The sequence below is a fragment of the Stegastes partitus genome, unplaced genomic scaffold (assembly GCF_000690725.1).
Source record: "Stegastes partitus isolate 25-593 unplaced genomic scaffold, Stegastes_partitus-1.0.2 Scaffold933, whole genome shotgun sequence".
NCBI lineage: Eukaryota > Metazoa > Chordata > Actinopteri > Pomacentridae > Stegastes > Stegastes partitus.
The window spans coordinates 74,398-97,878 of record NW_007578664.1 but is presented as its reverse complement, the minus strand read 5'-3'; the positions used below and the strand labels follow the sequence as shown (position 1 = coordinate 97,878).

General features: G+C 37.8%; 1 protein-coding gene across 1 annotated transcript; it reads left to right on the top strand.

Annotated features, from left to right (window-relative positions):
- The first annotated feature begins 4,386 nt into the window (after window positions 1-4,386).
- rbbp7 (RB binding protein 7, chromatin remodeling factor) lies at window positions 4,387-22,322 on the top strand. Its single transcript, XM_008294048.1, has 12 exons — window positions 4,387-4,538; window positions 5,218-5,362; window positions 7,186-7,331; window positions 10,037-10,210; window positions 10,319-10,434; window positions 12,294-12,454; window positions 12,614-12,740; window positions 12,828-12,905; window positions 15,196-15,272; window positions 15,924-15,981; window positions 16,349-16,459; window positions 20,378-22,322. The coding sequence occupies exons 1-12, from the start codon at window positions 4,523-4,525 to the stop codon at window positions 20,447-20,449; spliced, it is 1,281 nt and encodes a 426-aa protein (XP_008292270.1). The 5' UTR covers window positions 4,387-4,522; the 3' UTR covers window positions 20,450-22,322.
- Window positions 22,323-23,481: the final 1,159 nt, after the last annotated feature.

Genomic DNA, 23,481 nt, shown 5'->3' with positions numbered 1-23,481 from the left:
AGGAAAATGGCATGAAAGGGAAATCATTCTTTGTAGCTGTGATGTTGGAAAGGTGAATCTACAACATGATTTCTCATCAGCACCATCTACTGGCTCCCATTGTCACCTCCAATGCTCAGTTGGATGTCCAGTTTGTGTTTGTATGACAGATGCACCCCAACTTAAACTGTTATCAAATGAATACCAGGGTCAGACTGGGCATTATGTCACACATTTTTTTCAGCTCTTAAACACAATGTAAAATCAAAGCCGTGGTCAGGAACTTGAGCTCTGTAAAATAGACAGCAAAAGATTTTTATTTATTTCCCCTTGTTGTTCTGAATGCTTGTAAGTTCATATTGTTAATTAAATATAAAATATAGGATATTTAAAGGGGCATTAAGTACTTGAAGACTTTAATCGTGTTCTTTTGGCAAAGCATTAGGAGCTTTGATAACATTAGTTGTGTTTATATTTAGCTTTTCTTCTACTAGTCTCGGACTAAAAGCCCAAGCAGAATGAAAAAAAAAAAAGGTTTGAAATTGTAAGGTGTACCCCTTTAATAACCTGTTATCAAGATGATGTTAACAAGTTGGTGGTTGGTGTGGGTGGTTCCTTCTCTCCATTTACTTGTAAAAGTCGAACCAAATTTGTTGCTTCACCAGAAAGAAGGGCAGTGAAATGGCCTATCTTTTTCAAAATTTGCCTTTACATTGTATTTCTGATTAGCCTAAGGACAGAAAATTTGCACTCTACCAAAACATTAATTTAATATTCTGGCTAAACAATTTATCTTGGTTTTTGCTTTCTCTACAACAATCTATAATAACTTGCAGTCTTCACCAACAATTGGAGCTGTGTGTTCAGTTGTCACATAGGAATAGATAGGAGTATTTCAATCTAAAGTATGTAATGGATAATTTCACTCAAAAAAAAAAAACATCCAATACAATTTGACAATAGAGAGAGATATGATTTGTTTGCGCTAAAGCCCTCAAATAAGTGATATTTCATTTTGCCAAATACTAACATTTATTTTGGCCTGAAAATGAGGCTTTTTGGTAGAAACACTGGTATTATTATATTGGTATTTGTATATTTGTACCAGGCCGGAAGCTCAGTCTGCTCTAGCTAACCAGCCACAACCCTACTACACTGTAAACCCAGTGTGTTTATACTGTAATTTTATATTTTATAAATGATGAATGTAAATGCATTCTAGCGAAATTGTAATGCGAGGCTAACCTGTGTAACAAACAAACCAACTGAATTAAAGAGAAGAGGGGAGATTCTCATATGTCAGGACCACTGTTTCCTCATGTTCAGTCCAATTCAGTGTTAATTTATTTTTAGTGATTTGCTATTTTATTTAAATAACAAAGTACCACATTTACAAAGCAGGGCTCCAGACTGTGACCAAAATGGTCGTATTTGCGACGTTTTTTTTTTTTGTATTTCTTTTTGAGTGTGAAAGTTAAAATTTCAAGCTGGCACATTTGTGCGAGTGATCGATCATCGTTAGTGTCGCTGTAACCGTCACGGGCAGCTACTGTGTTGACCACAGTGGTGGAAAGCAGAACTTTTAGAACTTTGGTGTACTGCTGTTTTTACGTATTTACAGAGCGCATCTACATGCGCTGTTTTTGTGCTCATAGAAAAGACCCCATGTTGAAAAAATCACTTGATTTCATCTTGGACAAATCTGACATTAGAAATGAAATGAAATGAAATGAAAAATACTTTATTTATCCCAGAAGGGAAATTCAATTAGAATGCCCTAGTTTAATCTTTTACAAAGTAATTTTTGGTAGTGCACCTGTCTGAGCACACCACAGATACAAACAGCAGCTACCACAGCCTGCAAAGTGGAGCGTTGAGGAAACATCAGTAAATTATAGAGTCTATCGACAAGAACATGTTCAGCAAGTCATATGTTTTGCCTGTGACAAGATTTTCGCACCGGTGCTACCAGTGAAAAAGTTAGTATGGAGCCCTGCAAAGGATAGGAAATGGCACAAATGACGAATGCTAGTAGAAAAACAGCCTCATCACTAGCTGTCAATTGAACATATTAACATGGACACTTCTTTACAATAATTAGCCACTTACATTATTTGGTGTAATAATTCAAGCTCCATAATTCATAAACAGGGTGTAAAATGCCTGCTTCGCTTAATAGGTCACTGGTATTCATCCACAAACCTGTCACTTCCCACCTTACATATGTTTTATGCATTTGTGTTATGGGAAAGTAAAAACAATTACTTACTGCCTCCTTAATTATTGTCAAAAAGGGACTTATTATATGTACTCTAAACGTAAGTTTTACAGTAGTTTGTGGAATCTGTGTCACATTAAAAATACAGTATTGGTGCATCTCTACTCAATATGTGACATGATGTAATACTATCCTGTCACTACATGTCACATTTAGGCCAGATAAAACGGGTTTGGGGTGACTCGTGTTCTTCCTAGTACTTCACAATCACACATAGTGTAGATAGTCATCAAACAGTATTTATACTGGCCGTGCATACCTAACTGTATTGTATTACTCACTATCACCTGTCACTGTGTACAAATGCATTTGATAAGACCTCCATATATATTCTCTACTACCATCCATGGTATATGTTGGGTATTGCAGTGTACTGATCACTCTAGTTGTAGCTTGAAATAGTTTTTTTACAATGATAATTATGGGAGTGACTTATGGAAAAAATCAGTAACTGTCAAACACTATCCATCACACTATATGTTACTCTTTTATGTAACCAAAAAAAGATGAATGGAAATACATAGATAAATGTATGGAGTGTTGTGCACAACTGGGTTACACATTGTAACTCATTATTAACTATATCTGTATATTTTACTTTTGTTGTAGAATATAGGACCACTATTCTACTAGGACTGCTCTATATAACAGCTCATCTTTTTATGGAAAAGTGATACATCTGTTCTTCTGTGTATCTGTGAAATAGATCACTGTATATTTCAAAGCTTTTTATAGTGGCATGCTTTGCTGTTTTACTCAGATTATTATTTTATGAAAGTGGCCATTGGATCTTAGTTTAAAATCATATATTTGATGGTATGCAGTGGAGTTGGAGGAATTTAATACATAATCCACTTTTCTCTGTTGCCTTGTCTAAATGTCTAAACCCCTAATTAAACTAAACCATATTAATTTTGTAAAGAAACAGAGCTGTGACAATGGTTTCATACTTTATAGTGTGATCAGTCTTTTTGAAAATGCCAAATCTATCATTGTCTCCTGCGTTTACTCCTCACTGCTCATTCTTTTGACTTTGTGCCAGTTGCCTTTATTTGCCTCCACTCTTCTTGTCATGAGATATAGAGTACTTATTTTTTATTGATAGTTGATTAAGACACACCTTCTGTATGTTCACTCGTTTTTTGTTTGTTTGTTTGTTTTATTTCCTTCAAATCTTTGTTATGCTTGTATTTGGAAAATGTTTTGCATTTTCAAGGTTTGTAATTTACTGTAAACCGTTTTAACTGTTTATGAACGAGACTTTTACAAAATATACTCATTGGAATGCATAGCGAGACTGTAATGCTCATTACACATTCTCACCACAAAACTAACAACCAAAAAATAGTACGAGAAACGTTCCCACTGTGACATTCTGAGCACTACTGGGACAAAATCATCAACTTCAGAATATAATGCCAAACAGTGCATGAATGTATAAATATATATCATGTTCTGCACAATATAATGTAGCACAATTAATACAATGTGGTTACATAGCGTGCAAAACAGAACTGAGTATACCATTGCGCAATATCACTTAAATGTCAAATGCTTTAAAATTGTAATCTCTAAGTTGACAAGTAAAGCATTTCTTCTTATGAACAATCAAAAACACATGCTTCAGAAAGACTGTGTTGAAAGTACAGTTTGCAAAGAAGAAAGTCAACGCAAAAAAGGGAGTACACTTGTGATCAATGACACAGAAGTTAGAAAACGTTTTCAAGATAGTAAATCGAGACTGTTAGTTTTTAAATTTACATAGAAGAAAATAGTGTTCAACTTAGAAGCAATGCAATTATTGTAAAATGATCCAGTTTAGTAAGATTTGACATTACAGTGATTACACAGAGCTGTACTGACTTCTGTTATAGTGTCTACCTAATTGGCTACTTTTATTTTTGTAATTTCTATTGTGTATTCTAAATATGTAGCTTCTTCTTATTTTTGTCCAAGTGGCAAAAAGTAATGTGCATGAGCACACTAACATTTGCTGTATTGCTGTTCTTTATTTTCTGCTGCGCTCCGGCTGGAGAACGTCACCGTCTGTCTGCGTAGTCCGCGCGCATTGTTGTTCCTCGTTAGTATGCTTGGAATGACGCGTGCGCAGTTCGCGCCGAGTAATTCGGCGCTGAAAAGGAAGGACCACAGTTTAGCAGCGACATAATCGAAACAGTACGCCTGGGTAACAATACTATTAACTAGAACAACATCCACCTGGTTGCTTTGCTTTCGCACCTCGTGGCAGAGTGCAGAGTTTGCAACATGGCTGACAAAGAGGGTAGGTGTAATAACACTACCTAACGTATAAAGCGGTTGCATGTTTCCCTCGTGTGCTGCTTTTTGTGTGCGCAGTAAGGCCGTTTAACTCTGTCATGGGGTTCACTACTAGCATGGCATGCTAGCTAAGTAAAGTCCTGTCAGGATACTTACTGGTTCTATACAGCCTGTGTACTGTTCTTTGTTGTACATTTTGAAGAGAACGTTCCGTCAAGCATCTGTTATTTAGGTTTAGCATACAGTCAATGCACCAAACAGCATTTATTTCAACTTAATAAACTGTCTGTTGTTACGCTGCTACTCCTACCTCCACCAATACACGGCGTAGTAGGTGTTAAGCGTGCAAGAAACCCAGTCAGAACCAACGGAGGATAATTCAAACTACATCCCAGCTGCTCTCCAACTTCTTAATCAGTGTTTTATCAATGAATGTAAATAATGTTACGTTGATGCAAGCACGTGTATGCATGTTTTTAAACAGTAATCCCTGAGCAGAGCACAATGTTTGAACTGCTCTAATCTGGCTGTGCATTGGCCAGCAGTTACCGTACGTTACCGTAGCGTTACCGTATTTGCGTGTGCTTCAGTGACTTGTGTAAAAATGTGGAGGAGAAAAATATGAAGTTGCTAATATTATTTGCACTTATACCAGTAACTTATTCCATGTTGCCCTGCTTAAGTGTATGATGATGCAGTGGAGGAAAGGGTCATCAATGAAGAATACAAGATTTGGAAGAAAAACACACCTTTTCTGTACGACCTGGTGATGACTCATGCGCTGGAGTGGCCCAGCCTTACTGTCCAGTGGCTTCCGGATGTCAACAGGTATATGTCTCAGTCTTACTATTCATAAAATGTGATTTAAGTTCCATAAGCAATGTTAACAGCCGCACGTCTTGGGGCTGCGACCGCTGTCCACTGCATGTGGCTGTACAGTACTCAGAGAACTAGCCTAATGTCTTGACAACCTGCCACTCTTTTTGCAAAAGTTTTTCTGAAATCTTTCTCTCCTCATTTCTCTTGGTTCACTCTTGACTCAGCCCATTACTTTGTCCGCCTGTTAAGTGTCTTTTCCTTCCTGCTTTCTGTGACAGCCTATACTTCATTTTGATACCGCAGATATCACACTGATGTTTTCATTTCCTTATTGTTGTTACTACAAAATGTTCATTACACCTCCTATACTTACTAGGCAGTCATTCTTAAGCTACTGTGCTCATCACATCATTATTTTATGATCATCACAAGACATCTGTTATTACAGGTTCATGCCAAGAGCTCTGTTGTGTGGCTGGTTGCATTAAAGCTACAGAATGCAGAAACCTGACAAATGTAGCACTTTCTGATTAGTTATATGTCATGAGTCTATCAATACTGCGGAACAAATTTTGAAAAATGCCATTTTTAATAAATATATGTAAAAACATAAATAAACAAAGGGAACTCAACCAAGGTCTGTGTGGAAGTGTGTGTTATTCAAAATTTTGACACCAAGTGCCGTTGCACCATATACTCCTGAGAAGCAGTCTGCTGTCTAATATATTATGCCACCACATTCTGTTCTCAACGTAGACTTTGTTGCAGTTTGTACTAACTAATCTGATCGGTGAAGAGACCAGTAATAGGCTAAAATCTCAAGTTACAGGCGAGATTTAAAATTTTAAGAAAACGGTGCCAGAAGGAGATGCAGAACTGTAGTTTCCTTTCAAACCACTTAAATTACAATATGTGTGAAGTTTAATATGGGATTTTTTTCCCCAATTATGCCAAAAACATGGCCTACCTTTTCTTTTAACAGTGAAAATATGAGATTAGAATGAGGAACCCACAGCATCCTACCATCACTAGGCAGGTCTTTCTTTTGCAAAAAGCTCAGTTTTTGCTGAAATAAAAAATCTGAACGAAGTGAAGCAAAGAAAAAAAAGCAAGTAGAAGAAAATTGGTGGCTGAGCTTAATACAGGTCAACTTTAGAAAACTTAAGCTATCTTGATTTTCATTGTTGTAAGCTGTTTTGCATTGACCACTCACTGCAGAAAAGAGTGCGAAAACATTGCTTAATCCTCACTAGGGTCGCAGGGGGGCTGGAGTCTATCCCAGCTGACTTAGGGTCAAGGCAGGGGACACCCTGGACAGGTCACCAGTCTATCACAGTGCTACACTTAGAGACAGACAACCAAACACACTCACATCCACACCTGAGGGCAATTTAAAATCACCAGTTAACCTCAACATGTTTTTGGACTCTGGGAGGAAGCTGGAGAACCTGGAGAGAACCCACACTTTACGGCGAGAACATGCAAACTCTACGCAGAAAGATCCCAGGTGTCCTAACCAGGACGTGAACTGGGGATCTAGTTGCAAGGTGACGGTGCTAACCACCAAGCCACCTTGCAGCCCAGTGAGAAAGCAGCTGAACCTTAAAAAAAAAAAAAAAAAAAAAGGTACTTTTTAACTGAATTTACTTCCTAACTTAACTGACTCTGATTATTGGACTGGGACCAGTACAAGCAAGTCATTCATCTTGGAAATTTAAAAACAGGCATTCCAGTCAATTTTTACATCAAGACCTACTCAAATGTTAAACTGAAAAGATAAAATTATCTTTGCTGTTGGCTATACATTAAACCTTTGTCCATGTTGTCTGCAGGCCGGAGGGGAAGGACTACGCTGTCCACAGGCTGGTTTTGGGGACCCATACATCAGATGAGCAGAACCATCTTGTGATTGCAAGTGTCCAGGTACCAAATGATGATGCCCAGTTTGATGCCTCCCACTACGACAGTGAGAAAGGAGGTAAATACATCCTGCAGTTGTTATGGAGCAGAATACATTTCTTAGAATATACTGAAACCTTGAAGGGAATTGAATTTACTTGGCACTTGTTCTTGCAGGCATTGTTCATGTCAGAAACAAGTGAAGACATTTTATATGGCCAGGACTCTATTAATAGGGCTGGATATCAACACTGATCCACCAATCTCCTAATTTGATTTCAATGATTTAGTCACAATTGTCTTAGATGGCAATAATCCCAGGATTCAGTAACAGTTCCCCTGCAAAATGGTGATTGGGCAGCTTGCATGGAAATGATGGACAAACATGCAAGAACATGTCTTTCTGGCCACGGTTATATCCTCTAACAGACAGCTACATACAAAGCAGATGTGTTGTTGTTTTTATTATACTACTTTCTAGTCCGTTTGGAGTCCACTTAGAGGCCATGTTCAATAGATATGCAGTAGATCACGATAGACTTTGCGGGTGGCTATGCATGATGATCGGCACAATTGGTCCATATGCAGTAAAGACCATGACTGTATGTGACCCTATTGAAAAAAAATCTATGTATTTTTCTGGTATTTCTGGACATTTAATAAACAAAAATATTTATTCCTCCCTATTCACGATTTACCACACATTACAATTTCAGTTTATGTATTATGAGAATTTATCAAACTACAGAAACTTACGGTCCAGTAAAATCTCTATCTGTTGCCATATTTTGTTACTTAAGTTACTTATTGATCAGAGATGAATCTTCCAACATAGTATGGGAAACTTTTATGCCCACAATAATGATTCAGTAATCACTCATCTCTTAGGTCATGATTGATCTTTAATTATACATGAAATATTAGGGATAATTATTACTTTTGAATAGAAAAACAAACTGGTGCCCCCAGACATTTTGCACCCTAGACAGCTGGATATGTCAACTCTGCCCTGGGCTGGCTTTTGTACATGGAGATCCCAGAGGAGGAGGTAGCTTAGCAGCTAAGCAGCCCAATAAACTGGACAGCCTTCGATGGAGGGTCAAAAATTAGCATGGAAAATCCTATGTATTCTTTGCATGTACACTAGGAATCACATCAAATTGGCACATTTTGGTTTTCTGGCACATACGAAGTTTGTGCAATTGTAGTGTAGTGGCAAAACAAAAAAATGTAATGTGTGTGGACATGAAACCAGAGCCTCATGACTCTGGTATACCCTGTGATAATGACATTTTCATCGTGCAGCCCTTCATAAATGTAAACGTAGTCGTAAAGACTAGCTGTGAACAGAAGTTGTAAACATCTTTGTAGATCTTTACATCTCGTCACTGTAATACCCAAGTAGCCTGCCTTATCACATGATCCAAATCTTTGTTAAATCTTGCCATTGTCAATGTGTAAGTTGCTGACGTTGTTACTTAACGAAGCAAAAACGATTGTCAAAATAGTAGCACACAGATAGCCGAAGGGGATGCAGCCAATAGCAGGTTTGTACCCACAGTCTACATGTAGTGAGTCTCTCCTCTCCTCTGCTGGTGAACAAGTCCTGCTCTTACATTGTGTTTGAACTTAGCTGCCTGCACACCCTCACTCCAAGATCAACTTTCAAATTGGTTGCTAGCTTTAGTATACAGACGTAATGGTTTTGGGAATGGGTTACTGAGAAAAGGCCAAATGCAAAGATGAAGCTAAGGATTTTAGGGGTCATTGAAATCTTCCGTCTCTTTATTTGCTGCTTTTCATCCAGCCCTTTTAATGAGTTGATCATCTAAGTCATGTTCATATCTGTCTGTATGCTTAAACATTTTTCTGCTGTCTTCCAGCAGGTATGTTGATAGGTGTCTGGCTGTGTGTAGGTGTGCTGAAGGCTCACTGCTCCCTTCATCTGTTACCAGAGGTAGTATTACTATGTTAACATGGCCCCAGAACAGTTTTAAGGTACAGTGCAAATCTAAAAATCAGTCGTGTAACACACATATTAGAGTAAAGTGGTAAAGTGATGGTTTCCCACATATTGGTCCGTCTTTCTCTTCTCTCCTGCTGTCCTGCTCTTAAAGTTTGTTTAAACACAGTTGTCTTCAACACTCACTCTGAGATCAACTGTCAAATTGGTGACTAGCTTTAGTATACAAACATTAAGTTTTTGTTTGTTTGTTTTTTCAGAAAATACAGCATTTAGCACCATACATTAAGCGCTATGCGATGGCATATGTTGTAAACTGCGCGATACAAATAAAATTGAATTGAATTGAATTGAATTGAATACCAACCTCATCAGCTGTTAGTCCTGATGAGCGCTGATTGAAAAAGGAATGCCCAAACAGTAACTTCTCAGATATATAAAATACAGAGATGCACTGTTATGGATTTTTTTTTTTAAAACAGTTGTCTGTTTAGTGTGACTGTAACTGTGGCCTCTGTTCTGAACTACTATCTGCTGTGTTTGGGGAGCTTAGCTTGACCATTGTGCGAACAGGAACTATCACAGGTAGCAGAGAAGCAAAAATCCACATTGATAACGGAGGTGGTGTTTTGATTCTGCCTCCACATAATCAAATAAAGTTAAATTATCAAAACAAAAACAACACTTCTTTTATTTATCACTTCAGATTATTCAGCAGCTTATTTATCAGTCACAAGCAAGGTTTAAACTGCAGTTGTCAAATGTCTTGTGTCCATTTGCAATTTTTGATGTTTTGAAGTCTGATTGTCCTGTTTCATCAGAGTTTGGTGGATTTGGTTCAGTCAGTGGGAAGATAGAGATTGAGATCAAGATCAACCATGAGGGAGAGGTGAACCGAGCACGCTACATGCCCCAGAATCCCTGCATCATTGCTACCAAGACTCCCACCTCTGACGTGCTGGTCTTCGACTATACTAAACACCCATCAAAGCCAGGTTGGATCACTGCTGTTCCTGATTCACTTATAACGACAAGTATCCAGATACGCACACTCCAGTAACACACATCAGAAAATAAATGCAGCTTGTATTTGTGTGTTTCAGATCCTAGTGGGGAGTGTAGTCCTGACTTGAGGCTGAAAGGCCACCAGAAAGAAGGATATGGCCTTTCCTGGAACCTAAACCGCAGCGGCAACCTACTTAGTGCGTCTGATGACCATGTAAGGGACTAGAACGGAAACCCAGCAGGACCGTCATTTACTGGTTATCCAGTTGGCATAGGAGAAGATGCCAGAAAGGAAGCCCCAAAGGTTTATTCAGACTGCAGGCAGAGTAAATTTTAAAGCTGATGTGATTACATACACAGTCTGTGACGTAAGCGGTCCATAGATCATAGTTATCATACACTTGCTGAAAGTCTGAATGAATTTGTATGCATTGCTTTTCCTTCATTTTTCCCAAACATACTCCTGCAATGGTGAATGAAGTTTTGAAATTATTCAGCAAGGTATTAATACTAGCTTGTACAAGTCCTGAAGATGTGTAGTAAAGTAGAATTCAAAAGATTTTTACAGCTGAATATAAATGCTTCTTTAGTATAAGTATTCATTGAGCAGATTAGCTCCTACATTATTAGTTTAAATGTGCATTACTGTATAAGTAGCATTTTAATGTTTTACCAGGTTCCAGTGGATGTTTGTTTTCATTTCATTATAGGTAGTGTCACAACATTGTATTAGCTGCTGATGTTTTATATTTAGGATCATGATCACAGCTGTGACATAAAAAGTGCATTTCTCCTTCTGAAATGTACACAGATATTAAATAGTATAAACTGGAAGTATTCAAGTCAAGTAGCAGTACTTAAGTATAGTACCTAAGAAAATGTATTGCGATATTTTTCACTATTGTGCATCAGTATCATAATTTTTCCATGCAGCTGCCAATTCCATTTCTTTTGCTACTTCTTTAGTAACTTTAACTTTACCAGTTATGTAGAAATTGGTCTGGATTGAGGCTTTAGACCCTTACCCGGTATGGAGTAATTCTCAAACAAGGGTACAGATGCCATGGGGTACATGGAAACATTGTGAAGCAGCTGATTTGAAAAAAATAAAAAATAAAATCTAAAATAACGATTTGTTACAAAACACATCGTTGGTTTATAGGAGGAAAAGGAACAGTGTTACAAAATGGTGTGAATTTATGGTCACTCAAAATTTTCTACTGTTGGAACACTTTTTGCTGTTGAGAGTTCAAAGACTATAACAGATACATTAGAACGCTGATCTCAGCACACTAGTTGCTATTTTGTTTGTTTGACAGTTAGCCCAATCTTGAGTAGTGAATCTTTTTTTTAATTATACACTGAGTCAACAGGACATGCTGCCAAATAGCTGCAATATCTTAATATTTTGTTGCAGTCAAAATATGGTTTCTCAGTGTGATGGATGTAATACGACTACTGGACAAAAAACAATGGAATAGACTGTAAATTCAGTTTTTCATTCAGCTTTGGAAATAATTATTAGACCACCTGAAAACATTTTTAAGCCACAATTATTTTGTGCATAATCTGTACATGTAAAAGTACAGACAGATAATCAAAACTAAATTATCCCTTCGTTCCTAAAACAAGAGAATTGCGAGATGACGAGAAGACAACAACCTTGCTGCTGTATAAAGAGGTATACATAGAGAATCATTACTAATCAGCAAAACAGCTGTCCATGAAAACTTTAAAAATATAATGCAGTGTGGCTTCACCTAGAACCACAAAGGACGAGGCAGAAAATAGGGCTCACAGTGGTCTGATCGTTAATTCCAAAGCTAGATATATCATAAAAGGACTGAATGTTTTCTTTCTTTGGTGGAAAAAAAATCTGAAATTTGGAAATGCTTGAATGAGGCCTGACTTCAAAATGTTAGCATAACTTTTTAATGCGAATGCTGCTGATGACAACATATTTTGAATTTTGCTCTCAACTTTAAACATCTCTGTTATAAATCTGACAGAGCTCAGACCAGTGTTGCACAAAGATAGATAATGGGTTATGTTCCTTCTTCTAATCCTCTCTAGACCATCTGTCTATGGGACATTGGGGCCGGCCCAAAAGAAGGGAAGATAGTGGATGCCAAGACCATTTTCACTGGCCACACAGCAGTGGTGGAAGATGTTTCCTGGCATTTGCTCCATGAATCCCTGTTTGGCTCAGTTGCTGACGATCAGAAACTAATGATGTAAGTGAGAACATATGTACGTAGGTAGTCTTTTTTCTTTTCTTTCTTTCTTTTTTTTGTAAATGGAAATGATAGATTAATTGAGTAAAAAATGTTCAGTTTCAGTTTTATTTGTAACCAAATAAATGCTGGCTCTAACCCTCCTTCATGCTCCACCAGATGGGACACTCGATCTAACAACACATCGAAAGCCAGCCACTCAGTAGATGCTCACACTGCTGAGGTTAATTGTCTGAGCTTCAACCCCTACAGCGAGTTTATTCTTGCCACTGGTTCTGCTGATAAGGTAGGAAAGAGTCAAAAATACTCCTTTCAGGCTAATAATAACAACGTTAACAAAGTTGAAGAAAAATGTTTGTTTTGTTTCTCTCAGACCGTTGCATTGTGGGATTTAAGGAACCTTAAACTAAAGCTCCACTCCTTTGAGTCCCATAAAGATGAAATTTTCCAGGTAAGAATTTATATTGTGGGTAAGAACCCGAAGTGCTGTAAAAACACAACATTCTCTATACAGAATTTTAAGGTTGTTAGTTTTTTAGTTCAGAGGAGCTCTGTACGAGTATTGTTCTATATAACACCCAGCTTGGTGCGGAAAATTAGTTATGGTGAAAAAAAAATGTAATGGGAACATTAGATACAATAATAATGCTGTGAATGCAGTGACTTTATAGATCCACTTGTAGTCAAAGTCTGACTGTGACCAACTAGAACTTTCAGTAGAAACTTTAGATGGCAGTAGGGCACTAAGAATCTGGCTGTGGTGACAAATTGCAGCCCATGGACCAAATCTGTCTGTCAAACACTGGATATTAGGCCACCCTACAAAAGCTGAAGTTTGATTTTGATATTGTAACACCAATATGTACATAATTTAATACAATGAAAACTGGCCATGGAAATGACAACTGACCTCAGTACTTCTAATACTGCTCCCATACATAAATTGTAAATTTCCCCCAATGGGGATCAATAAATTATTCTGTTCTATTCTATTCTGTATGAAAAGAGACAAAGTAACATATAAGTAATTACAGCACACAGCAGTCCTCACAGAAGCTGATGTAGGTGTCACAGCCTCTGTGTTCTTATCCAGACTGTTGGTAGCAGTCCTGAATACATCCCAGTCAGTCCAATCCAAACATGCCTGAAGAACTTCCACAACCTCATGGATCCACTTCTTTCATGTTCTCACAAGAGGCTTCGCGAGTTTTAATTTCTGCCTTTGTATGGGAATCAGATGGACCATGATGTGGTCAGTGTTCCAGTGTAGTACGAGGGACAACGTGGTAGGCCCTGCTCACCGTAGTGCACCAGGGATTCAAAATGTTCTCCTCTCTCATGGGGCCTTTAATAAACCACATGTACTTATAAAGTTTGAGGGTGAGATTACATTTGTTAAAGTCACCAAGGACAATAACTAAGGAGTCTAGGTATGTCCACTCCACACACAGTATCTTGTCGGCAAGCATGTGCTGTGCCCCCTGCACGTTGGCGTGCAGTAGAACATAAACTCCAACCAGTGTGAATGAAGCAAACTCACACAGGGAGAAGAAAGGTTTGCAGTTGATCAAAAAAGATTCCAGATTTGGAGTGCAGTATTCCTGAATCACTGTCATATCATTACACCAGTCACTGTTGATATAACAACAGATTGCTCTGTCCTTACATTTACTGGAGAGTTCTGAGTGACGATCCGCTGTGAAGAATTGGAAGCCCGCCAAGTGTAGTGCAGTCCGGTATCGATCCACACAGCATGTGAAGCATAAAGTAGGAGCAGAAGGAAAGTCTCTGTTCTTAACCACTCGTAGCTGAAGTTCGTTCAGTTTGTTGCACAGTAAATGCACGCTGGAGAAAAATACCCCCAAAAGCACAGTGCGGAGCCCACTCTTGCCGAGACGGGCAAACGCACTGAGTCGATTACCTCTCTGATGTTTTACCTAGTGAGCAAAGGTGGGTGCAGCTTTGACCAGCATGTCCAATATTTCCATTAAAGTAACAAGAATAGTTGGAAATACATCCACTGATGTTATTTCCCTGCGGTTTAGCAGCTCTTTCCTGGTGAAAGAGCTGCAGGTACTGCAACAAAACAGCTGTGTAACAAAACAAGACAAAACAAAATGCACCAATACACTGAGGCAGCCATCCACGGTGCCATCTTGAAGACAGGGTTTCCATTGTGGAAAATTAAGAGCTATAGGAGTCAATCGAAACTCAAGACTGCCAAAATATACATGGTCTTTACAAGTATATGTAGACTTTTGTTTGCATACACTGCATTTTAGTACAGTTTAGTTTCCAATAAAGCTGTTCTCAACTGTATAGGTTCCTGTTACTGTTGTCAGACAATGGAACGAGTAGTCATCGTCAACTGCTTTGCTCTGCACTGTAAATCACTGATGCAGAGAGTCTTCTTACTGAACAGGGTGGGGATGGCAGCAACTCAGCAGCATTTAAAGTTACAGAGATTTTAAGATCATGCTCAGAACAAGGCTGAAACCAGGGCTTATACAGTCATAGTGAAATGAAACATCTTAGCAGTATTTTGAGCTAAAACTTGAAATACACATCCAGGGAACACACAAGACTGGAAATAATTGGAAAAAATGGACACAATATTGGACCTTTAAATCATTCAATACGTTTCTGAAGTGCTGCCAAGCCCGGGGAGATTTTTACTGTCAGTCCATGCTGCAATCTAAGCACTACATTGAACGCCATTGACTACCTTTTCTATTCATTAGGTACAATGGTCTCCTCACAATGAGACAATCCTGGCCTCCAGTGGCACTGACCGACGTCTCAATGTGTGGGATCTCAGGTAAAAACTGTCCTCTTTACCTCTTTATCCCTTAATACACTTATTTACAAAAAACAAAAAAACAAACAGGGACTGGCTTTTTTGTGTGAAGATATTTGTTTCCTGCATAGGTTAAGAACACAGCAGGCAATCTTAGAAAGTATTGATATTTTGTTGTGCTCTGGAAAGATGAAAAGGCTTTTACTGTTATGTTGCAGACTGATTACATGACCTAATAATGCTGCACCATTTCAACATTTAGAATTGTTTCTGGAAATAAACTGTTTTTGACTCTGATATTAGCCACGTAACAAAATGTTGGAACTAAACTGGTGCTTTCAGATTACAGATCAATAATGTTAATAGCCTTTAATGAAGAAGAAACAAGTAGCAAACGCAACAATTGGCACAGCATGAGCTTCTAAGTTAAACTGTTAAACTTGTAAACAAACAGCAGCTCATTACCACATCCAGCAGTTACAAAGAAACATGTTCATCATTTGGAATGGTGTTTGTGTCCAAGAGTCTCTCTCTTTTAGGTTTGTTTTTTTTTGGTCTCTACGTCCTCCAGAGAGAAATCACTGGGGCTAAATCTGCTAAAAGCACCATGATGTTCATCAACTCATAATCTGTGTCAAATTGACTCAGGATTTGTTGGTCTTTGTTTTCTAGTAAAATCGGGGAGGAGCAGTCTGCAGAAGATGCTGAGGATGGTCCACCAGAGCTCCTGGTAGGTGCTGTTATTGCATGGTGTTAGTCAAATTCAGCTTTTGACCTTTCAGTACCAACTGAAGCTCTTATTATGTCAGTTGCCATAAAACCATTCTATACTTTAGCACAAACAGCTCTACATGTAATGTGATGGAAGAGCCTGTAAATGTCAGATGGTTTTCCCTGGGTGCACCTGTCTGCATGTATCTAATAATACATCACATCAGCTGGTTGGTCATTGTGATTTTACCTGCATAAGAACAGAATAGAGTGAGACAGTTTCTCAGATGTTACTAGTAAGTTTAAAGCACTGAACTTTTAGATTCATAGGCTGGATGGTTATGGCATCCTGCTGGTCAGTTTACGTATTTATCTTTTCCCATCAGTTCATCCATGGTGGCCACACAGCCAAGATCTCCGACTTCTCCTGGAACCCCAATGAACCATGGATCATCTGCTCAGTATCTGAGGACAATATCATGCAAGTCTGGCAGATGGTGAATACAACTGCAACTCATTGCACCCACTTTTTCTTTTTGTGATGTCACAATGTGAAGATATTTTAAATGTGAAATTATGCATGGTACATTCAGTGGGATTTTAGACTGAGGTGAGGGGAGAGTGGGTAATCACAATGGAATAGCTAGTGAGATCTCTTTTAGAAATTGCAGTGCTTGGTAGAAGCATCAACAGGCTCCTTGTTGAACAAGCTGGATATGTATTGAAATAGATTTTTTGAAAGTTATTTGTCATCACGTCGTTGATGCGGAATCTGCAATATTGAAAAAGCAAATCAAATAGTCTCTGATTATGAGTGAATTAAAAAAAATGAAAAGAAAGTAAAGTCAAAGTGAAGTCCAATGAATGAGCACACATGAACAAAAAAGCTGATAAAGCAGAAGTCAGCCAGTGATATTTTCTGACCCATATGTAGTTGCATGTCACAATAATACAAAGCAAAACATATAGACTACTTGTTCATATAAAATACTTTACAAAGTTATTGTCATTGAACTTTAATAACTGATTGAGCAGGTACGGCATGGTGGATCACAAAAACATAAATATTGCCTAATCCAAGTAGAACATAATTCTGTAGTTTCAGAGTGATTCTCCAAATATAACTAAGAAAACACAATGCTTTACGAATTTATTAGACCACTTGTCATAAAAATGTGAAAACATCAATATGTTAGAAGTCTTTCAAAAACTTGTTTAAAACTAAAAATGTTATTTTATTTGGCAAATAACAAACTGAAACAACTAAATAGTTCTTTTTCACACATAATAAATTTTTTAAATGTTTTTTATGGCCTCCTTTGGCCTTGATAACAGCCTGCATTCTTTCTGTCATTATTTTTATGTACTTTTTGACAGTCTCTCTTGTTACTGAGTTCCAAATAGTTTCTAGATGTTCCCACAGACTTGCTTTAGATAAAACTTGTGTGCAGTCAATCTTGGAATGTACTACATACCAAATTTGTTTAATAGGATTTAAATCTGGACTTTGCGACCCTAGTGAGTATTAAGTGGTGTATAGATGATGGATGGATGGATCAGCAGTGGTCTTCCTTCTGTCGCTGTTACTTAAAATCTTGAGGTATCTGTATCTGCTTCAGATAACTTTTGTTTCCTGCCTCTTCCTTGGTGCATTTTGTAGGTACCAGTCTCGGTAATTGACTCCAAAGCACATTTGACCATACTGTGAGAACACTTGATGTGTTTAACTGTTTGTCTCAGAGACCGTCCAGCATCATGAAGCTCTTTAATGCGGACTCTTTCATTTTCAGTGAGCTCTCAACTTTTAAGCACTTTGAACAGGAATGAGGAATTTCAAACTGAATTCATCTTTTTATTCCCAAATCTGAGCCGGCTCACTGGGCTTCTCTGACAAGTCAGAAATTAATCATGCTCAACATTCAGCCACTAAAACATTAATTTCTGTTCAGAAATGTAAGTAAATAAACATAATTTGACATCTTAATCAAGAAATAATAATGTGCTCTACAATTTTGTCTGTTCATTTGTAAAACAATACATTTTGAAAATTCATGGATAAGAATAGTAATTATATTTTACTGGTGTATTAACCATTAAAGAAACATGAAAAAGATCTTGGTAATTACCAATGCTGTCCATTTAGGGCAGCTGTGGCATATACCTTACATTGGGCGAATAAATTTGTTGAGCACTGTATCTGTTTTTTTATTTGGATATATTTTTAGTTTTCAGACCCCACTTTGTAGACTGGAGAAACAGTTTGAACTGTTGCCTTACTTGTTATACTTACTGAATTCATATAAATGATTGGAGGAGATGCTTGAAGGTAAAATTCTTAACAGTTAATATGAACATGCACATGCTTAAACTGTAACTTTCTGCACATAGTCCAGCTTGTGACATTGGTCTAAAAGGCCAGGTTTATTCCCGATGGAAAACAAAGCAAGAGAATCTATTTTGATTGACCATTTTAATCAGTTTGTACAATGATCATGGAAATATATTTACTTTTTATTATTAAATATTTGATCGCAAAACTGAAAAAGTTTATTTTCACTTTCATAACTGAGGTATCATAAGATGTATGACAAAAACAAAAATATTGCTAGATAGCCTCATTCAAGTAGAACAGTATTCTGGCACATTTATAGAGGAACAAAATACATTTTTAGACCTCACTTTGTAGGCATAATCCTTGGTTTGGAGGATGTCTGTCGTGTAGTTTTGTGTAATTTCTTTGTGAATTTTCACTGCAGTAATTTATTAGGATGACATCAGCATAATATAACCATGACCAAACACATTGATTTGCTGGGATAGTGGGATTTTTCCAGTGGGAAATGTTCATGTCCTGATATATATTTAATGGTAATCATTATGTACTTGTATAAGCAATACTTCAGTAGTGAACTTACTCTCATGATCATTGTGGAAACTGATAGGATCAAACTGGGTTCTTTTGCTCCGTGTACCATTAGGAACTGAAATGTCACAAGCTGGACTATGTGCAGAAAGTTAAAGTGTGACTACATGTATATTTATAGTAACTGTTTAAGACTCTGTTTAAGCATCTCTTTCAATGATTAATTCAACAAGTAGAATTGGCAAAACAAAATGTCAATCTGTTTCTCCAACCTACAAAGTGGGGTCAGAAAATGGAAAAGTATACTCATACTAAAAATGTACATTTTCTTAGTTGTATTTGCATAAACACTTTGAAACTTCTGAAGTCTGCTCTAATTGGATGAGGCTAGCTCGCAATATTTTTGTTTTAGTGGTACAACTTTTCATACCTATTCAATCAATTGGGAAAGTTCATTATTAACATGCAACTACACATGGTTCAGAAAATATCACTAACTTCTGCATTGTCAACTGTTTTGTTAATGTGCACGTAAAGATGGGACTTTTATTGACTGCTTGACTTTTTTTCATATTTCAAATCAACCATAATCTGACTGTTTGATCTACTTGTATAATATTGCAGATTCTGAATCAATGGCATGAAGAGCTAGAGCAGTGAAAATGACTTTTTATCTTTCTTCACGTTTAGCTTATATCTTTAATACAGTATTTCCTGAGATATTGTGGTTCAAACATAGCCTCTAATTTCAATGCATGAGAAAAACGTGCCCAAAGTTGGTCGGCAGGTAGTTTTTTTGTTTGTTTTTAGTTTTTTTTATAATTATAAAGCATTTGACATATCAAGCTAAAATTTCACAAATATAATTTTAAATATGCATCGTTTCTGATTTAAAAAAGGGCTGCAAGGTGAATCGGTGTTTAGCACGGTCACCTCACAGCTAGAAGGTCACTGGTTCGCGTCCCGGTGAGGACACCCGGGATCTTTCTGCGTGGAGCTTGCATGTTCTCCCTGTGCAGCACTGGTTCTCTCCGGGTTCTCCGGCTTCCTCCCACACAGTCCAAAAACATGTTGAGGTTAATTGGTGATTCTAAATTGNCTACATGTATATTTATAGTAACTGTTTAAGATTCTGTTTAAGCATCTCTTTCAATGATTATATGAATTCAACAAGTAGAATTGGCAAAACAAAATTTCAATCTGTTTCTCCAACCCACAAAGTGGGGTCAGAAAATGAAAAGTATACTCATACTAAAAATTTACATTTTCTTAGTTGTATTTGCATAAACACTTTGAAACTTCTGAAGTCTGCTCTAATTGGATGAGGCTAGCTCGCAATATTTTTGTTCAAACCCCTAATGATTTGCGATAGAATGGCCAAACAGACAGCATCTTTAGCTAGAAATGTGTCAGTATTATTACAGAGGTGCCTGCTGCTTTTCTTTACCAGACTTTCACATATATAGTGGCTGGAGGTTACTGTGAGCTTGAAGGAAAGTGAGTATGTACCATTAATCCTTGCCTATTTTGTTTTCTCTACCTGTTCATCCAGGCGGAGAATATCTACAATGATGAGGAGCCAGATAACACCCCTGCATCAGAGCTGGAGGCTCAGGGATCATAACCCCGCTCTGTATGAGTCTGTCCAGGCACAACCCCTTCTCCATTCCCTGAGCTCCAGACCCAGCCCAGCCTGTCCTTTCCTCTCTGGCTTATCTGAAGTGCAAAATTATGGGTGGAGTTTCAGTCAGCTGAGACTCCAGTCTTGCTAACAGACAGTTGGATTCAGTCTCATTGTGCTTACACATCACTGTGTCCCAGGTATCCAAAATCCCTGAAGCACTTGAAATAGTTTAAGTTCTAAAATGCTCCCATGGTCAGGTGGTCCAATATCCAGCGTTGGTGAAATGGCATTTTATGATGAAGGGCTTTTCAGAGCAGAAAGCCTTTGTGTATACAATCACTGTAAACTCTAATGACCAGTTAATTTCAAAAGGCTAAGGAAAACATGAAAGTCATTATACAGTTCATGAGTAGGCAGAAGACCTCAGATAGTAGGCTTTCCCTGAAACCTGAGCAACAGAAGATTGCAGGAGCACAAAAAGTATTTTTGGAAACCTGATCATAGTTTAATGCGAGCCATGCTGGTCGTGCCCAGGGAAGCTGCGTTTCATACTTTGTTTCCACCTGTTAAGCATTGTTCTGTTATGTTTGTTCGATAATATTGCATTTGACTGGCATGTTACTGCTGTCCTTTGAGCAAACATTCACTGTGTTTGTCATCCATACAGAAGGTACATCGACACTTCAGGATTTGGCTTGTGTGAACATTGTGGGACTAAATGAGTACACTTGAAGGAAACAGATTTCTTTTTCTCTTCCTGTTACATGTTGGAAAATCACTGTTCTGTTTCCTGCACTACAAATTGTAACAAGGCTTTTGTATTTTTTTAAAAAATAAGCTTGTCATTGTCAAAGTCAGTTTCTTCAAATAATTTCAAGCTTTCCTCCAACCAAGGACTGATTGAACAATCTTTGTAGGAAACATAAAAGCTGCACACATGGAGGACACCCCCCACCCACTTCACTCTGACACTTCAGAGCAAATGACATGAAACCCAGGAATCACTGAAAAAAAAAAACATAATTGCAAATTCTACAAAATGTTTATTTAAAGGCAAGACAGGACTATAAGAGCATTGTACAATCAAGGGGCGGGGGGTGGGCTAATCTTTTTTTTTAGTAAAAAATAAAGCTCTTCAAAGCTATGGTGACTCAGGCCTTTTCTTTCAGTCTTACCTACAGAGGTAGATTCTGACATTACCTGAGAGTCAGTCTGGGGCAACGGCAAACAAAGAAAGTAGATGCAGCAAAGTCCTCCCTCAGCTACAACCATCCACCACCTGTACATGTTCACATCTGTTTAGTTTAAATAAACACAATTGCTTGAAGTGGAGCAGTTTAGAAAGGCCAGGAGAGGTTACAGAGAAAAAAAATAACACATCACATCTCACCTACCTAGTCACATGTACTCGCTCTGTTGTCCAACAGGCAACTGTTCATGTACACACTTACTAGTCAGTTGTGATTCTCACTGACTTTACAGTATGCTGAGATTTGTTTAGTTACCACTACACTTAGATTAAAGTATCTCAAAGGTGAGAAAAATTTGTGAAATAGATGTTGAGAAACCAAAAGATGCTGATCTTGGATCAGTCTGATACCCACAGATTTGTATTTGTTTTTTTCAAAAGGGCTTTTAAATAAGGATGCCGCTGTTACAGGGGGTTACAGAACCTCCTTTATGAACTAAGTGCTAAACTTAACATTGGCCATGTTGCATAATAGTAGTTGAGCTATGAGCTGTTGGAGCCAGCAGGGTTAAAAAATTTGACAAATGTGCCCTAAACAAAAACTGCCAACTGAGAAAAGGTGCGAAAGAAGCAAGTGTGTTAACTGACTTTGATTTAAAGGAATTCTTTTTTTTTTTTTTTTTTTCCACAAAACAAAACAGAAATGATTACGAGTACAACAATCCCACAATATGAAACAAGATCCAGAACTCCATTTGACCCTGCTGTTTTCTTCATATCAAGTTTATACGTACACGGCGATGAGTTTCCTCGTGTACAATAATGCACCTCCTGTAATAGTTCTTATGAATATGCATCACTGACAGAAGTCAACATCTTTTTATTTAGAGTTATTAAAAAAGCAAATCACATTCAATTATTTTCCAGTATAAATTTCAAATACAACAAAGCTCATTATTCGGTGATTTTTCAAACCTAACCCACATCATGGGAATCATTGGTCGACGGACAAAGGTGCTCGATAACTTCTGACTTGGCTCTTCTATGTACAACCTGTTGGGCCCACCATATGTTACATGGTTCAGTTTTACATGTGGATATCTACTGAGCTTTCATCTCTTCACATCATTTTTGTTGCACAACAACAATTTCAAGGGTGGATGACAACATAACAGATGTAAATTGGGAGGTAAAATGATCAAACTGCAATTTAAGTACCAATCCTCAAGATGTCAGACCTGGCTAATTTGGCCTTACTTTCTCATGAAATTACAAATTAATTCTCAAAATGTCACAGTGCAGCTGCTCGTTGGGGGCCGGCACCCACGGAGGGTTTGAATGTAGCTCTTTCTGGAAATGTGTTCAACAGCAGGCTTATTTCTACAGCTAGGATTGGTCAGACTCACCGGCCATACAGATAATCACCTAAAAGCTGAACAGTCTTTTTTTAGAGCTCAACTATCAATGAGCTGATGGTCAAGAAAATCTAGCCAACTTAGGAAACCATTAAAAACAAAAATAAAATCAATTTTCTTCAACCCTCCACTGCTAACAACCTGCTCCACCAGATTCACAGGACTTCATAGAATACGTCACATAACTGTCCAGTTAGCAACTCAGCTACCAAATAGAGCTGTCACTATTTCAAGAAGTCAATATCAAATGATTTCTCTGACTTCCTTTAAAGAGAACCTAAGCAGCTTGAGCCTACACTTCCAGAATAATTGCTGTACAATCCCTCTGCCTCAGGTACTTCACTTTACTGACATGCAAACAGCATTTCTCAGTTTTACCCCCAAGTTTGCCATCTTTGGTGTCCAATCCAAAATGCCTTCACATAATG